General features: G+C 40.4%; 1 protein-coding gene across 1 annotated transcript in view; it reads left to right on the forward strand.

Annotated features, from left to right (window-relative positions):
• Nucleotides 1-330: 330 nt before the first annotated feature.
• The window catches only part of COL11A1 (collagen type XI alpha 1 chain), a 240,499-nt gene continuing 222,761 nt past the window's right edge, over nucleotides 331-18,068 (forward strand). Inside the window, exon 1 of the mRNA XM_038414607.2 lies at nucleotides 331-742. Within this exon, the coding sequence (XP_038270535.1) occupies nucleotides 628-742 (115 nt within the window). The 5' untranslated portion in view covers nucleotides 331-627. The remainder of the gene's footprint in view (nucleotides 743-18,068) is intronic.

Genomic DNA, 18,068 nt, shown 5'->3' on the forward strand with positions numbered 1-18,068 from the left:
GTCCCACCCGCCCCTCCTCTGCCCCACACTTGGCTCGGGGAGCCGATCCCGGCAGGTCCGGGCTGAGCCCCTGCCGCACGACTCCCGGGACGGGGAGCGAGCAGGCTGGAGCCCGCTGCGGAGCGGCCGGGGCGCTGCTGAGCACGGAGGCTCCCCGCGGGCTGCTCCTGCCATTCCTTTCATTCCCCAAGTATTGATCTGCCCTGGCTGGGCGGCTCGGGGGGCTGGTCCCGCCTGCGGGGCCCAGGGAGGGCGGGCTGTGGGCTGCCGGAGGAGGCGTGCGATTGGCTTCCGACCTGCCGCGGGCTTGGCAGTTTGGGCTCCCGGGGGTGGCTGCCGAGTGCCTCTCGCCCAGCCCTCTGACGGGATGGAGCCTTTAGGGGGATGCCGCGCTCCTGGCGTTTTGGTTAAAGCCCCTCACCTCCCTGCAGTCTGAAGGCAGGGCACCGGGGGACGACGGGGCGGAGGGGGCCTGCACGGAGCAAAGAGAGGGACCAAAAGAAATCCCCTTCGGTGGTTCACGGATGGCTCTCTAAGAGGCAGCGTCTCTGGGAATACCGTGGAAGGGACGGAGCTGCTATAAATTGAAGGCGCCCGGAGTCCGGTTCGCACTTGTGGGCGCCCAGCATGGAGATGCAGAGATGCTCCACAAGATGGAAAACGAAAAGGTGGCTCCGGGACTCCACTGTAACCACACTCATCGCTTTTACTTTCCTTCTCCAGGCTGCAGAGGTCAGAGGAGGTAAGAAAGAGCCGGGAGCCGGCCGCTCCCAGCTGGGGAGGAAAATGCTGCCGCCAGGTTTTAGAGGAAGACCTGTCAAATTAGATCCCCGTCCTGGGGAGGCGAAAATAAGGGGGTGAGGGGTTAGCTCAGGGTATTAAGCCCAGCTGGGAGCCTCTTGCAGAACCAGATTTACAGGCGCTTTTCTAAAGTGCTGATGATTTAAAGACCCCCGCATCGACCTCTTTCTTGTAGCTGCGGAGAGGGAGGAGGGGGCGAAGCAAGGCGGTTTTGGACACAGCTCTGTGTTTCCTCCACCACGAAATCCATTTTTAAAACCAACAGATGTTACTGCGATTTTCAGCGCGATTGAACGCACCGAGTCAGGACCCCGATCAAGTTCACCCAAAAAGTCTTGGCTAAAGTGTAACAAAAGTCTCCGCGCTCTCCTCCGAGGAGCGGGGAGATGCGCGCGGGGGGGGGGGGGGGAGGAATCGCAAGATTTCAAATAGTTCTTAGTTCTTCTTTCTCTATTTTTCTTTGCAAAGGTTTGTAATCGGCAAAAGTTTTCCAAAACGCGGGGAAGGGAACATCTCTTTTAAATGGGCCCTCTGCTAGCCCGACAGCTCTCTTCCAAGTTCATGGCCCTGCGCGCCCTGCCAGGTGGGGTGTGCAGCTCCCACTTGGAGAGCCGCAGCTGACCGGGCGATCCGTTTGGGAGCTAAGGGATCTTACGTGGCACAGCAGGGAGGTCAGTGACAGGAGCTAGGCTCAGCACCTCAGCCTTGCACCGAGTAGCGGCTCCCCCTCCCCTCCACCCATTCCTTCCCCGCATCCCTGGGGAAGAATGATGGTCCGTTAGGTGTCTGTGGACATGGTTAGGAGGGTGCAATTCCTGGGAGCTTGCAGACGAGCGAGAAGCCGCAATCCTCGCCCTCGGGAGGGGGAGCTCAGAAGGTAGGGTGGGCCCGGAGCTTACACGTCTGAGGGTGGGTGGGAAGGGGAGGGGCGCGCAGAGCATAACCCCCAGTGCTCAACTCCAAGAGCTGCGCTCCCGCAGAGATGCCTGGTAGCGTTAGGAGGAACAACAGCCGGTCCAGAAGCGTCCTGTTTGGGGACCTCAGTTGGAAACCAGCGGAACAGTCCGATTTTATGACCTTAAAAGATCTGCTTGCATATATGTGGAACTACACATATAACCTGGCTGTGCATTCTCCAGTGACTTTGAACTCCTAGCTGAGTGGAAATGCCGCTTCTTCCCACTGCAATCTGCTGTAGGGGTTAGGCTCTTCTTGTGGCAACCTTGCTGTTAGGGGGCCTCACAGCCTTAGGGGGCTGATGCTCCCAGAACGCAGTCCTGGTTTTGTTTATATCATTATCTGTGACGAGATTTGCCCGTTTTTGAAGAGAACAGTGGTGTCGATTTCCACTTTCTGAGTCAACAGTAGTTATGGTGGGGAGCACAGAAAGGTGAATAATCAAAGTTTCCATTCAGCATTTTGTACCTGATCACCACTTGAAATGTGGCAGATCAATCAGTAATTCTGCCCTCTGCTGGTCTCATTTACAGTTTAGGGAAAAGAGGGCCAAATCCATCCTTGCTGCAGTTCCAATGACTCTAGTGGAGTTACACCAAGGATAAGTTACCCTCCCACTTTGCCCCCCCCCCCCCCATCTAGTTGCAGGGGTTTGGGTACTCATTACTATATTGAAACTAAAGTTATTGAATGAGGGATACTAAAGACAAAGACTGGGTAGATTGTTTTTTAAACCTAATATGCCAATTGAATATGAGCTGGAGATGGTTCTTTGCAGCCTTCACTTCATAACAGTATTTATGAAGACAAAAAAACTGAGTTCTGGGGTTGAATCTAGATTTTAAATGAAAATCTGAACCCAAGCAGCACCAATAAAAATTCAGCGCAAGCTCCTTGGTATTTACTGAAATAATTTTAATAACGGGAGTAAAGATTTGTTAGATTGATACATTTACTAAAATAATACCTGAGTGAAGAATTACTTTTAAAGTTCTTTCTCCAATCTAATGAAGCAAGGAAATATCAGAAATGTAAAATGACAGGGAGCATCTTAAGTTTTCCATAATTTGTGAGTTTTTCTGAAAACTGCCTGACAAGTAACACAGTAGTTTAAATGTTCAGAAACAGGGTATGCCATTTGCTTACAAACTGCTGGTAGCTGTGTGGTTAGGGCTCAATCCAACTGTTACTGAAGTCAGTAAGAGTCTTTTCATTGACTTTAGTGGCAGCTGGATCTGGATTAATTTCCCATATGAAGTATTATTAAGTTATTTCTGAATTGTCTTTTATGTGGTCCACTGTCATTTAAAAGTCTTCAAAGATAAAAGAAAATAACATTCACTAATATCTAAGACAAAAATCCTCTGTCCAGTGACTGACACTTGAAAGCAGGAAAGAAAATAAATAAAACTTTTGGACACATCATTGTAACTTATGTGATAAAGTGAATATATTGCAATGTTTCATCAGAATGCATTATAAATCATATCTTTGTAACTACATTAAGATTAGACCTCTGATTTTTACTGGGCTTTTCATAAACTGTCAGTTTATAAAGCAAATTACAAAATGTATTCATAGAAAGTGTTAAACTTTATAGTAATTACTTTTTAAAATAAGATACATTTCCTGCTATTTAGAAAGACCTCAACAAAATTCATAAGAGTCTTGACTTTTTCTTACATATTGCTTTACTTTTTTTTCCATAAAGAAAAATGATAGTTGTCTGTCCCAGGATGAATGAGGAAGGAGAATTCCTGTTTAGGCTCCTGAGGTTCTCCACCTTAAGACAGAGAAAGCCATAGAAATGAGAAGCAACTGAATGGGGAAAACAGTGAAATATATTTTGTCGCTTCAGTGCCCACTAACTTCTCAGCAACTCTGTTAGAAAATATTTTTGCTTTATAACCTGGTACGAGTAAACAAAATACAATTTTAAAAGACTTTCTTTGATTCCCCCCACCCCCAACCCTCTCACCTTTAAATACCAAATGTGTTGGCAATGCATTTGGAATGAATAAACTCATTTAGTCAAAATGGCATGGCTTCAGCACTATAAATTTTTGCAAGGTCCTGGAGTCAATGCACTATTGTAATGCTGATTTAAATTTCATGAGCAAGAAATGAAAGAAAATCAACTTTTTTTTAAAGCTTTTCTGGTAAATGGAAACCTTCCTATTTATCAGCAGGCAGGACAATATTAAGAATTCTGATTGAAAATGTGATTGGTCAGCTATATCAAGAAAATAAATACATGAACTTCTGTTTAAGTAAATCCATGGACGACAGAGTATTTGCTTGAATATATTGTAGATGCTTTATTTTAGTCATCCTATTAGAATGCTTCCTAAACTTCCTTGGAAACCAGCAGGAAATCTTGGTGCATAAGGAATGGAGAATTGGGCCCATTACAATGGAAAAGGACACTTTTTTCTAATATCCATACCCACCTAAAAGTATGTAATTCTGTTTTGAATGCTTATTGGGTCTTAATGGAAATGTAGCTCTTCAGCTTTCTCAAAATAAAACTGTTTAATGTCTAATTATTATTAACCCAACACAGAAGTGTGGATTTCAAAGAGTAACTTGTAAATGTCTGGTCAGATCAGCTTATTAGTGATGTAGCTCCCCTGTGCTGTTGACTGGCATGCTATGCATTAATGCTCAATTTGAAAATGAACAATTTTCATGTCTCCTTTAACTTAAAATGTAGTAAAATATTTGTAAAAGCCAGATTCATCTTATTAAAAATACCACAACCCTCCAAAGATTAAAGAGATAATACATTTCCAAGCTTGAAAAAAAATGAGTTACGTTGATCAACCCATAAGAAGAATTATTGAGAATAACTATTGGTGGGCCCAGCTGAAAAGTTTGTTTGAGTCCCAGGGATCAGCAGGTGAAATGGTCCTATCTTCCCAGAATGTGCTGTCTGACCCTGCATGAATATGTCTGTTTTTTCTTTTAGAAATATTGCAGAAATTCTAAATTAAAGGCTTTGTCTTAGACAGGCAACTGACAAAGAAATATGACTGGTATGTATTGTAGATTCTGCAGACTCTAGTGCTTTATATTTAATTTAAAAGGAGACTTGACAGACTCTTGAATGGACAATTCAGGCTGTGTCTTTTTACTAGCTCTGTAGTACAAAAACAAAACAAAAAACCCCTTCATATTTCCAAGCTTTATTTTTTGTCTTGTTTAAAATATATTATCAAGTCCAATATATATAAACACACAAACATAGCACACACAAATGATACATATTTAAAATACTATATCTATATTAATCCAGAGGCAATTGTTTGAATTGATATTCTACACTAAAAAGAAAAAGCTTCCTTAACACAAAACCTGTTCTTGACTGTATGATGTTTTCTGATAAGTTAAAAGGTTTTGTAAAAAAAACAAGCAAACAAACAAAACAAACCCTGGTAAATTTGGCATCTGCAGTATTTGTAGCAATAGGACCTTTAATTCCAACAAAAGGTAAAAGCATAACAAAAGAACCATGGCGTTATTGCTGAACTTCAGTTGCACCTAAAATGTTCTGGAGCAATTATGCCTCTTACAGATTATTATTATTATTTTTTTTTGTACAGTGAGGAACAGTAGGGTTTCCATGTGCCAACAAGATTAAGAAGTTGTTTTTCTTTTCTCACTAGAGCTCTTTGCTTCTTTTCATAAGAAATTCTCTTAACATTTGTTAATTTATTGTTGTCCTGACTATTTGTTGATAATGGGTGCAAATAAATTAAATGGACCTTGGGAGATACCTCTTGTGTTAAGCAAGTAGAGTCTCACAAAGCAGTAAAGACTTGCCCTTTGGATGGACATGGCAGCGATAGAAAAATTAGCTTTTACTGAAATTAGATGAACACAGATGCATCTTGCCAATAGTTATAATTAGAATACCAAGGTTTAAATACCACCTTTGCAAACTATAAATGTAATACATTAATTGTTGACCTCGTTATTTAAATACTAGCAGGAACTGGCAGTATTTGAGTTCTTTCATCACATTATCACATGTAAGGGGACATAAAAACCTTTGTAAATTTTAGGCCTGGGATTTCTGTATATGTCAAAGTGTTAATACATTCAGCATGTGAAATAGAATTTTCTTTGGCAGAGGTGGTATTATAAGTGCATATTGTTTGCTACCAGGTTAAAATGAAGGATGCATAATAAAAACAAATGCACAATAAAAAGTACAAATACTGATCTTGCTGTCATTGAAGTCGATCGCAACTGAATTAAGTTCATAGTGACTGTATAATATGGCCCAAATGCTGGTTATTTTGTTCAATTGAAGAGTATTATTAAACTCTGAGTCTTACCCACCATATGTCCATCTTTAAGGTGAGTAGGATTTGGCCCAACACAAATACTAAAAATTCTAGCAATCTAAATGGTTAATTATAATTTTGGAACAAGATTATTATTCAAGGTCCAAAACCTTTGATGTCAGTTGGATGCAAAACTGGGGGGCTGATTTGCTTGGCTTATAGTCATAAGGAGTAATGCCATTGACTTCAGTAGTTGTAGGATCAAGTTCTCAAGCTGTGGGACTTTTTAAAGCAGATCCTCTGCTGGTGCAAATGGTGTAGATACACTGAATTCAATGGAGCTATTCCAAATTTCACCAGCTGAAGTTCTGACCCTTAGATGCCTGTTCTTTTCTTCTAAAGATTTTCTCTCTCTATGTATATATATAGTTGAAAAATATACAAATATACCACCTTCAAGACTGTAGTCTATAATCAGGATATTTTTGAAAGCTAAAAAAGTTTTCGATGAAATACCTCCTTTGTGTATCTGCAAACATTTGGGTTCAGAAGTCCCAATCACTTATTTTTTATACTTAACTATTAGCCACATTTCCTACTAAAAGAGGGGACACAGTGTCTCTTGCTGTGAGGATCACCATTTTCAGGTTACCCTCTAACCTAAAAAAATGGTGATCAGCAGAGCCAGTGACATGGTAATGAGATTGTGGTAACGGAAAAATGATATTCCAGGAATTTAATTTGTGTTTTGATGGTCTCAGAATGTCACATCTGAAGGTACTGTCTCCATGAGCTGGTAGTTCTACTAAAGAATTTTTTAGCCCAGCAAGTAAAAGAGGCTTCATCATACTTAGACACTGTGAGAATAAATTCTTATTTCATCAACCAATACTCTGATGTAAACCAGTGGTAGCTCCAGTGGAATCAATATTGAGCTGGATCCTCATTACTGCAAATTGTCATAAGACTTCCGTGAAGTTAAAAGGATTTATACCAGCTGAACATCTGACCCGATATTGCTCTGGTATAAAAATAGTGTAAGCAATCTCAGAATCAGATTGAGGTAATGCATGCTCTGTTTTAACGAATGCTGCTTATCATATGAAATAATTAATATACTTAGTTTAAAAGAAAGTCTTACTGTAAATAATGAAGAAGCCACTGTTTAGGCAAAATATGTGAAGTATTAATGAAACCTCAACCTCAAAAATGTAGGTTACATTCCACGTCTAGACTGTTTTTGGTCAGTAATGAAAACCTAAAAGGGTACTCCTTAATTCCTGCAAAAATATTTCAGCTAAATGACTGATACCTTCGAGCTAACATCATTAAAGGTCTGAGCCTGCAGTTTATACACAGGCAATCCTTACATTGACCTCAATGTGAGACCTGATAGGATTTTTACTACATGTGTTTTACAGTTTTGGGCTCTGAGAAGAGATACAATTACTTATTGATTGTCATCTACAATACATCAAATAGCTTCACTGTGTGCTTTCATTTTCTTTGAATTATAATTTAACAATGTTGAGTGAATTAAGAGAGCTCTGCATTGGCCTAACTGCTCCTGACAAAGTCAGTGGTAGAATTCTCAGTGTCAGACTTCTTTGAAACAGCGTTAGGCCAAGCGGCAAACAGTCCTGTGGCACCTTATAGACTAACAGCTGTATTGGAGCATAAGCTTTCGTGGGTGAATACCCACTTCGTCGGATGCAGAGTTAGGCCAGTTCTGAGTGCTTTTGAAAGAGTCCACCTATTACTGAAGTAATTATTTAAAGCATTCCTGTATGCATCTGGATAATCTGTTCTTCTTATACAACCAAATATTGAAGTGATCTACAACAATGTCCTAGCGCTCCTGGAAATGCCATCAGCCTTTAGCATTTTTATCTAAATGCTCTTAAGGTAAAGTGCAATAAAACTATAGTGATTAAAAGAACTATATTTCTCACCTATAAGTAGCAGTCATGAGTCAAAATCTCAAACCTGGGTGCCTAAAGTTAATCTCTTAAATTCATATTTAGGCATCTAGATAAGGATAAACTGATTTTCAGAGTTGTTGCACACCCACTCCAACTAGATAGTTTAGATTTCATTTCTAAATCTTGAAAATTAACCTTTCGGTGCCTCATTTTCCCAGTCTGTGAAATAGGGCAAATCATAAATATTCACTTTAGTAAAGCACTTTGGGATGGGTAGATGAAACTTTCTAAGAATTAATAATAATTACTGTTTATGTTTGGTTTTCAATTTCTGAAATGTGCCCATCACAATCGTCCTTGGGTGCATGTATAATATTAAAAACTACTCCGATACAAACATAAAAAAAGATAAATAGGGTCATTGCATTATAAAACCAGCAACCACCCCCATATAGCAAATGCCTGTAATAGTACATGCATTTTGAACTGTACCCTAAACGCCAACAGACTCAGAGTCTGTTCAACCAAAGAGGGATGTGAATCCAAAAGTCAAGGACTTTCCATTGGAAATGCTCTAGCTCTAGCTAACCATATCAAAATTGAGAGCTGTTAGTAAATGCTCCCCCATTGATTAACTAGTTATTGGCTACTTAGGGTCTGTCCTGTTATTGCAGGTTCAATTTTAGCTATTAAACTAAACTGTTAGCTAAATGTTTACAGAATTAGAGAACAGGCTGATAATCTGTGAGAAGTAATGCAAAAAAAAAATAGTTATCAGGTTTCACAGTAAGAGAACTGCTTAAAATAGAGCTTGAAAAATAGAAGCTAAAATAAACCTGTATAAAAGCTTTCATGCAATCGGTATTGACGTTTTTCTCTCTCCCCCCCCCCCATTTCTCTCTTATTCTGGTCTGTCTTGAACTGTACAGACAGAGATTGTGGGCAGTGACAGTTCCAGTTACCTCGTTCTCCCCCACCAATGTGTCTCATTAATCACCATGGGAGCAAGGATAGTTTAGACTCCAGGCCTATTCAATCTTTGGCCTTTCTGAGGAGATGATCAAAACTGGTGTCAGATAGAACCTGTTGTAATAGTAGTTTTTATTATTTGGATATCTGCCAAGTAAGAGCTGGCCTAGGGCCATTAACTCACTTCATAGATAATAGGACACTGCCATTAGATTGTAATAAGCACCTAGAATCTTGTATGGGTGCTGAAAAACAGAGGCCAAGATTTTAGAAAACTAGAACCCTAAATTTAGGCTTCTATGTCTTTAAGTAATAGTGTGATTTTTAAAAGTACTGAGCACTCAGCACCTCAATTTAGAAATCTAAATATGTACCTAAGTGTCTAACTTTAGGCATCCATTTCTGAAAGTCTTGGCCATAAATAAGAAATACTTGAAGACTTTTCATCAACACTCACTGGGTGTGGATGTTTTTAGACTGTTAGAATCTCGCTGCTAAATGATAGCTAGCATTTTAATAGTTGACACAATCAAATAAAACAAGAGTAAACTTTAAAAAAACTAAATTTAGGAATGAAGAAAGATTATTAAATCCACACTCTGAGTTCCAGTTTGTAATGAAGTTTTGAGATATTTCCAACAGAATGGCTTATCGACATAACGTATCACATTTACTAAGGAACAATACAAAGTAAAAAAAAAATTTCAGAAGCTAATATTATTGGGCCAAATTAATCTCTTGTGTACTCCAGGGATGAATCTGGCCTACTGTGTTTAGTGGCTCCAACTCTTACACTCTATTTAGGATGGGGCATTTCTGATGAACTGATACTTAAAAATTGATTGTGAGGACATTACTGATGAATAACTGCAAAATCAGGAGGAAAATCAATATCTGTCCAATATAGTTCAAAATATATTGGACAACTCAGTGTACAGCTTCATGTCTCTCCTTTTTTTTTTGTATCTATGTAAAATAATTGAATCCTGGTAAAATTGTTTATTGTCATTTATTACTACATCCATTTAAAAGGTGAAAGCCTTATACATAATTTAGGTGATGAGGATCTAGCATTTTCCCCAAATTGGGAGTATATTGTCTGAATTCTCTCCTAGAACTGAAGAGAACAGAGCTAAGGATTTACCAGCCCAAAAACTAATTGCTAAGATGATTTCAACAACTATATTTTATTAGACACTTGAGCAAAGAGTTACATTTTTAAACTAAAAGAAAAGGACTACTGGTGGCACCTTAGAGACTAACAAATTTATTAGAGCATAAGCTTTCGTGAGCTACAGCTCACTTCATCGGATGCATCGGAAATGCATCCGATGAAGTGAGCTGTAGCTCACGAAAGCTTATGCTCTAATAAATTTGTTAGTCTCTAAGGTGCCACCAGTACTCCTTTTCTTTTTGCGAATACAGACTAACACGGCTGCTACTCTGAAACCATTTTTAAACTAAGTATAGTCAGGTTCAGGCTTGGTGAGATTTCTGATGGGAATTAATTCCTGATCCACTACAATAATCTTATTGTCAGGCATGCCTTCGTTCTATATGCAGCTGAGGTGATATGGCATAAGGAAAGAGGTAATCTTCAACATAACTCTATCCTAGAGCATTATAGTGCTCAGTCACTAGCATCTTTAATTGAATCTGAAAATGCAGAGACGGGGTAGATTACAATGTGCTGAAATTGATTTGCCCTACCTAAAAGGTGGATAACCAAATTCTGCACAAGCTGAAGCTTTTATGTGGTCTTTGGCTGTGGCAAGATCCATGTGTGAGGGCAAAAAAATCGACATTGAGGGACTTCACAAGTGAGAAGAACAATTGCCCATCACAGGGTTCTGGGATGTCTCTTAAAGGAATGATCAAAGCCACTGAAAAGGAATTTTGTTCCTGCCACAGGATCCTCAGACAAGAGAGCAATACTTCCTCAGTCAAGTGCATTGAGGGCTACTGATGGATGTTATAGAATTAGTGTGGATATTTGACCTCAGTCCATTGCCTTGAGGTCATTGTTGACCATGAAGATTATCTGTCCAAATCCAGGTCTGAATCACAATTGACTAAGATCCAGATTATTGGAGGATATCCATTGATGATGGAGTTGGCTTATAACCAGCTTCTCAATGACCATCCCCAGGAAGGTGGGGTGGGGTTACATACTGGCTGGTAACTGACAAGCCTGTTAAAGTCAAGAAAGGTGTTTTTGAGCAGGGATCAGACCACAGCACATTGAAGATTTACTCTCCTTAAAATCATAATTCCCAACAGTGAAGTGCCCAGATATTCTATATTGTCTTTCTCTAGATAGGAGTAGCAAGGCTCTGACGTTGGATCAATCTCTTGTTTTGCAGCAAAAGCAGAAAAAAAATACTGTCCAAGATATTATGTAGGTAGTTGATATGAACATTAAAAAACAGGGGTTGAGGTGATAAGTGGTTTATTTACCTAGGTGTAAAGGATGTGATACAGACACATTAACTGCTCAGAATGATTGGGCCAGAACCTCAGCTGGTATAAAACAGTGCAGCTCCATTAGCATTAGCCAGCTGAGGATCAATCCCATTTGTATGTATATGTACATGGTCCACTAAGGATGACACATTACACTTACTTTAGTTATTACTGATAGCTTGAGTCAAGCAAATCTTATTCAGTTGCTATTTTGACATGATTTTCTCTCTCTCAGTATTATAGTGGAACCCAAGAATGTGACTCTGTCAGTGTTTTTATTGTGTTTTGTAGTAAAAATACATTTTAGGTTGAAAGTCAACAGACCCTTGACCCAAATATTACTGTTTTAAACTTATTAAAATAGTTTTCCAATTGTTATGTAAGACACAGAAGATATTACTCAAAAATGTGTAATTGTTTAATGGGAAAAGCTACTCTTCATCAGACATGGAGGTTTTTTTACCTCTAGCTTACCACTTTGAATACAGTCCAGACTGGTAGGCAAGGATGGATAGGTTCTGTGAAACTTTTGGAAGTCTACTATCCTAAAAACACCACCGTATCTAGCACTAGTTGTACCATTTTTGCCTCTGGACAGAGGGACCAAATACTGAATAGGCATAGAGACCGAAAACCTCTTTCATACTTGGAAACTTGCATTGCTATTACCTGTGCTATAGTTGTTCAGTGACTAGAAAGAAGGTTCCAGTCTCCACCAATGTAAATCCGGAAACTTTCCTGGCTGCTAGTTACTAAAATAAAATTCGCCTTAAAGCATGGTTGTAGTCAGATACTATCACTTTCTTAACTCAAAGTATCTGCTTCCTTTGTAAATCCAAAGTAATATCTGCATATGTTAGAGAATAAAATACATTTGTGCTACTCTTTATGCCTTCAGAAAAGACACAACCATGGGAGGGTTAATTAGGTTTTCTTATAATTTTAGAAACTTAATGGTGGCTGCTGATGCATGAACTAGACAGTCCCACTTTCTGATCCGAGATTGAATTTGCAGAAATCACAGTTAGAGATAACATTATTGTAAACTGAAAAGATTTAATATAGCACCACTCAAAGGTAATAGCCATCTCCTCTTGCCTTTAACTTGAAAAAAATCCAGAAATTCCATAAAGCACACCAAACTTCAACAGTGTAAATTCTTATGACTTTGTTATAACCACTCCCCTTTTTGGTTGTTTTTTGTCTAACTCAGTGCTCTATGTTCACCTACAGGGAGCATTCCCACAAAGGGGATGGAGTTCCATTGGTTTAAACTAACTGAGTATGCCTCAGATTCTCCTGTCAGACAGGGTGTGGGTGTGTGAGTTTCCTCCTCCCTTTCCAGTCTATGAATGTGAAGCTCCAGATCCCTTGGAGGATCAGCTAGAGGCACAAGCCATCTGGGTGGAGAAACTGAGCTTCTGTATTGCTGCATGGCTTCCCCAGCACTCTGACACCCCTTTGACAGCATGATTCCTGTACTGCCCCTGCCCTGGAACCTCCTACATGTGGAGTTTCCTCAATGTGGAGGGGAAAGCCACACAAGTTAACACAGACTGTAAGCCACATTTTGGGACAGAAAGAGGTAAGGAAAAATAAGTTTCTCTCATATTTGTGAGTAAAGTGCTGTGTATAGTTATGGCACTATAAAATACTAAATATGAAGACCCATGGTCTGCTGCCATTACCAACAATGAGTAGTACATAACTCGTAGAATAGTCCCATTGAATTCAATGGTACTGCTTGCAGAGTAAGGTAGTATGCAACATAAGTAGAGATATCAGAATTTGGCTCCAAAGGAGGCCAGATTCTTAACCCCATACACATGTTGTGTAGAGGTCAATGAAGGGCAAGATATTGTTCACTGTGAGTAAGGGGATCAGAGTCTGCTCCAGAGATGGAATCCTAGTGTCATTTTTACAGTCACTTTTCAAAGTATAAATGCCTTTTATTTTTTAAATGAAATTATACTGGTTATTAATCCAGAAGAAGTAGTAGGGCACTGTGCATTTTTTAAAAATCATTGCATCTATGGGAAGTCTAGTGCTGGAATTGGTGACCCAAAAATGGAACCACCCCTTCCTATCTCTTTCCCCACAAAAGGGCTAGATTCACCTGCATACTCCAGATACTTTATGCTGCTCTGGCAATGTATAATTGCTGGAAACCAAGTTTAAATGGCCAGTTAATTTGAGTTTATGTCTTATTTGTCTCACTAGAGTAGTGCAGATGGTACTGGTGACTCTGGCCCAAAATATAAATAGAAACAATGTAATTTTTCCAGGAATTGAAAATTTATCATAGAAAACGATTTCCGTGATGGTTGAAAAAGTGACCGCATGATAAAATGGCCAAGTCACTGGCTGTGAGTTAACATCCACTAAATTCAAGGACCAATTGTATTGAATATAAAATAAAAGTTCTGTTCCATATATGTTTTATTACCTCCTTTAAATTTCTCTTTGCCCTAAATGTGCTGCAGTGTTAATGACGTTTTAATAAGATCACTCTGCTTTAAATTCAGAGGGTTGTGTGCTTGTCTGGCTATATTGAAAGAAGGACAGGAGACATTTGACATGGGTTTAATCAGGCTGCAACTTTATTATTAGATGTCTGGGACTACCAGGCAGATAAAAGCGTACAGTGCAGGTAACCCCATGTTTTCCGTAATTACCCAGCGGCTTTTACCAGCCCCTCCTCTTTTTTTTCATCCAAGTCCTTCCAGCAAATTTATTGCCAGGACCTTACCATACCCAGGGGGCTTCTGCCAGCTCCCCCTCTTTTCCATCCAGGTCCCTCCAGCAAATCCGTTGCTGGGACCTTACCATCCCCCCCCCCGCCCCGTAGAAGGGTTAAGGTGGGCTATAAGAATGAGCGGGGTTGACTTGCTGCTGTACCAATCATAGGAGTCCCCAACCACCCCCCGATCGTTCCTTTAATGAATACCTCTTTTTAAGTTCTTTTCCAAGCTATTTATCTGGTCACTGTATACCTTTCCAATGGAGTACCTGCTCTGGATATCCGCCACAAGGAGGCACCAGCAATTAGCTTGGCCGCCTTACCCCCCACAACCAAGTTGGGTTCCCAGACATCTTTTACTGTCCCTCCTTCTAAATTGGCCAAAACATATGGGCTCCAAGGCTTTATGGGGGAACCCCATACTCCTTGAATAATTTGGTGACCCAGAGTGACCAAATTGCTGAGCCTCTTAAGACCCCAAGGGATTTGGCCACCCTGTTAGAATCTGCCGAAACTTGTCCACCCAGGTGGCACTCCACGGCTCTCAGCCAAACCATGAGTGAATACGTGTCTGACAACACGGATTTGCATCAAGTCCCTTCTTGTTCTGGGCAATAATTGAACTCCTTTACACATTCCCAAATAGTGTTCTCTAATGTGTGCTACATCATGCCAGTGACTGCTGATGGGCCCTCTGCACACAGCAGTGGCATGAGCTGGTCCAATAATATGCTTCTCCTTCCATGTCAACACAGTCTTGTCCCATCCTGGACTCCAGTTGCCAAACCTTAAGGCCACTAGGACATCCACCTATTCACATAAGAAAACCAATCCTGTGCCCACCAATCCACACCACCTTGTCCATGGGTGGTCTGCCCACATCTGGAATGAAATGACAGCACATTAATGGTGACTGACCACCACCCAAGGTTGCTCTGTGTAAAAGATAGGCTCCAGGCCCACGGATGCATCTTTTAAACCCTTCCATTCCTAGGGGATGAGTCAGCAACCACGCTATCCCTTTTGCAGAAGTTTTCATCTTTCTCCCCCTCCAAGCCATAAAGCACTGTTCCCTTTTTTCGGTCATTCAGCCAAACATGCTCCTGCTTAAAGGTGCAGGGCAGTCACTCTTAATCAAGAGCATCTCCAGCAGTAATCCAGATGCCAGTTCAGCAGCCATCTTGAATACAAATGGTGAAATCTTCCTCAATATTTAAAGTCTCTTGGCCTGATTCTGATCTCACACCAGTTTTACACTTCCATTGTCTTCTAGTTGTTACTGGTTTACATTTGTGTAACCTCCCCCCCCCGCAAAAAAAAAATGTCAATGGAATTTTGCCAACAGAGAAATTGATCTTTTATTCCTACTCAGAACACGATTCTGCACATTCAGTTGCTCCTCAAAGCTATTAATATTTTTATATTTGTACCATTCTGGTTTATTTTACTCCATGTTTTTTGTTTAGTCCAGTGTGCAACAAGCCTAAAAAGCAGTGTAAGATTATAATTTGTGCCCTAAATGCTACATTCAGTATGAAAGACTGTGGACCAAATCCTGCTTTCAGTTATACAACTGTAAATCTAAATACCTTCACTAACTGAATGGAGTTATTTCTGACTTACTCTGGTAACTGAGAGCAGAATTTGCCCCTGTAAATTTAAATGTCTCAAATAGAGAGGTGTTTTTGCTCTAAAGACACTGTGTCATTAAGGTTGTCTTGTGCTTCGGTCTCTCTGTATTAGGATATTGGGCACCAATCTCCAGCTAACTAGTCAACACTTCCAAACAAACTGAAAAAAGCTGATGGATGGAAGGTAGAAGGAAACACATGAACCTCACTCACACATTGAGATTGTTTTTAAGGAAACTGTAAAATGATTTTTGACAATCAATACACTGACAAAAAATGTAAACAATATGGTCCTCCATGTCCTCTCAGCAAATCCAACAATATGAAACTCTTCTCTCATTGTTCCTACATAACATCCATGGAAGTTACACATCTGGAGAGAACAAGTCCCTTTGTGCCAAATCCTACCCCCGTCAATGGTACAGAGGTGCTGCAGAACTCTGCACTGTGATATATTGTGGGAAGCAGAATCTCTTTGGCTAGGTTCTCCATTGTCTGGTAACCACCACAATGGAAACTTGTTTTTCCATTGTTATCTGGGCCTCAGGGGGCCTCTTAGGATCTAAAGCTGTGTTCTAATAGGACATCCTTGGGTTCAGATCTTTCTGCATGTGATTGCTTAGTCCATATAGGGTCCGATTGAAGCCATTGGGACTTCTTGTAGCTGTAAGGCATATCTGAACAGATCCATTTGCAAGGTCAGGGACTTGTACAGGTTTGTGCTTATTTTCCAGTTTAACACAGCAACCATAGAACCAAATTTTCAGATGTGGTATTTGAATTTTTCCTGATCAGTTATAGTTTTTACAATGAGGGCCATGCACCCATTTCGTGCATCTGAACAGAGATCTGTCCATGCAATTTTAATAGTTTGGTATTTCCTTACATTCCCATCCCCAGACACCAAATCAGAAGCCGTGTACTACCTGGATGCAATAGTGTGATATGACATAATATTTATTGCATTTTTCTTTAGCTTTTTTCTTCTAGGAGAAGTAAACAGACGGGGTAAATTTCAAATATACTCCATTGCTTAGTGAAAACCTTGTCTCATTTCAATGCCAGATGGAGAAATTTTAGCAGAAGAGTACCACCCAGAGTCAGACTGAGTAAGAGTCCCTTTAAGGAAGCTTTTGTGAGAGGGTCTATCAGAGGCAGATATCTACTGATGCAATAGAATATCCTGCAAAATTAAGATCAGTCAAAACTGAACGTACAAACTTGGAGGGTCCTTAGTATCTCAGGCTTCCTCATATGGGCAAGTGTTGAATGATATCAACCAGGTCCAGATTAACCAATGTGCACTTGGGTCACTTATATAGGGCCCCACCTCAGGGAGGCTCCCAACCACCAGGAAAAAACCCAAATCAATAAACTGAGTGGCACTGCACCCCTGTGAACCAAGTAGTAACGCTACTCACTTGGATTTGGCCCTGCCATCCCTCTATCATGATGGAGGGGTGGCCAGGCCAAATCTAAGCAGGACTGTGGAACTGTGACCCTGTATGCCAGGTTAAAACTTCATTCATTCAAATTTGGCCAGGTCGCTCCTCCATCATGACAGAAGTGTCAGAGCCAAACCTAAGTGAGTGGTGCTGGAGTGTGGCTCTGGGCCCACAGATGTTTACAATAACCTCTGAACTATCAGAAGACTTGCCACACCACCCTCTCCCCCACCCAGAAAATCTGATGTCCGTTCCTGCCACACTCCCCACTGCCCTCCGCACCTGGGCAAGAGATATTTCCCTGCAGGTTGAGAGTGAAAGGTGGGGGCAGTACATTGAAGTTTTGTCCAGGGCGGCAATTGTCTTGTACATCACAAACTGTGACTAGACCTTACACCCCTCAGCAATTTCCATGGTGCACAGGGTCCCAAAATTCTTTATAAAGAGATTTCCTCTTGCAGATACCTAGGCCCATATGAATGAAGCACTGTGTTTTATATATTTCTTTGTAGGTTTACCAGGGAACTTCCTTTTCTCATTTTGGATCACCATTTCTTTTAAAGTTTAGTAATCAGGTGCTTTTGTATTTTCTGTTATGCCAGGCAAAGTGGTGGTCATCCCACAATATGTCATAAAACAGATAAGGTTAATTTGTTACTCATGGTCTACTCTTATTTAGCAAAACAGCTATATTGTTATTGGAGATGGCCAAATTATTTGTTTTCAGTAAGTTTCCCTATTTGAAAATTGTTGTGAACAAGCTTGCTATGTTTGCTGTCCAAATTATTTGACTAACGGTTTATGGAAATAAATTTTATCTTCTGGGCTGTTTGGAAAGTATTCCGTTTTGA

The sequence above is a fragment of the Dermochelys coriacea genome, chromosome 8 (assembly GCF_009764565.3).
Source record: "Dermochelys coriacea isolate rDerCor1 chromosome 8, rDerCor1.pri.v4, whole genome shotgun sequence".
NCBI lineage: Eukaryota > Metazoa > Chordata > Testudines > Dermochelyidae > Dermochelys > Dermochelys coriacea.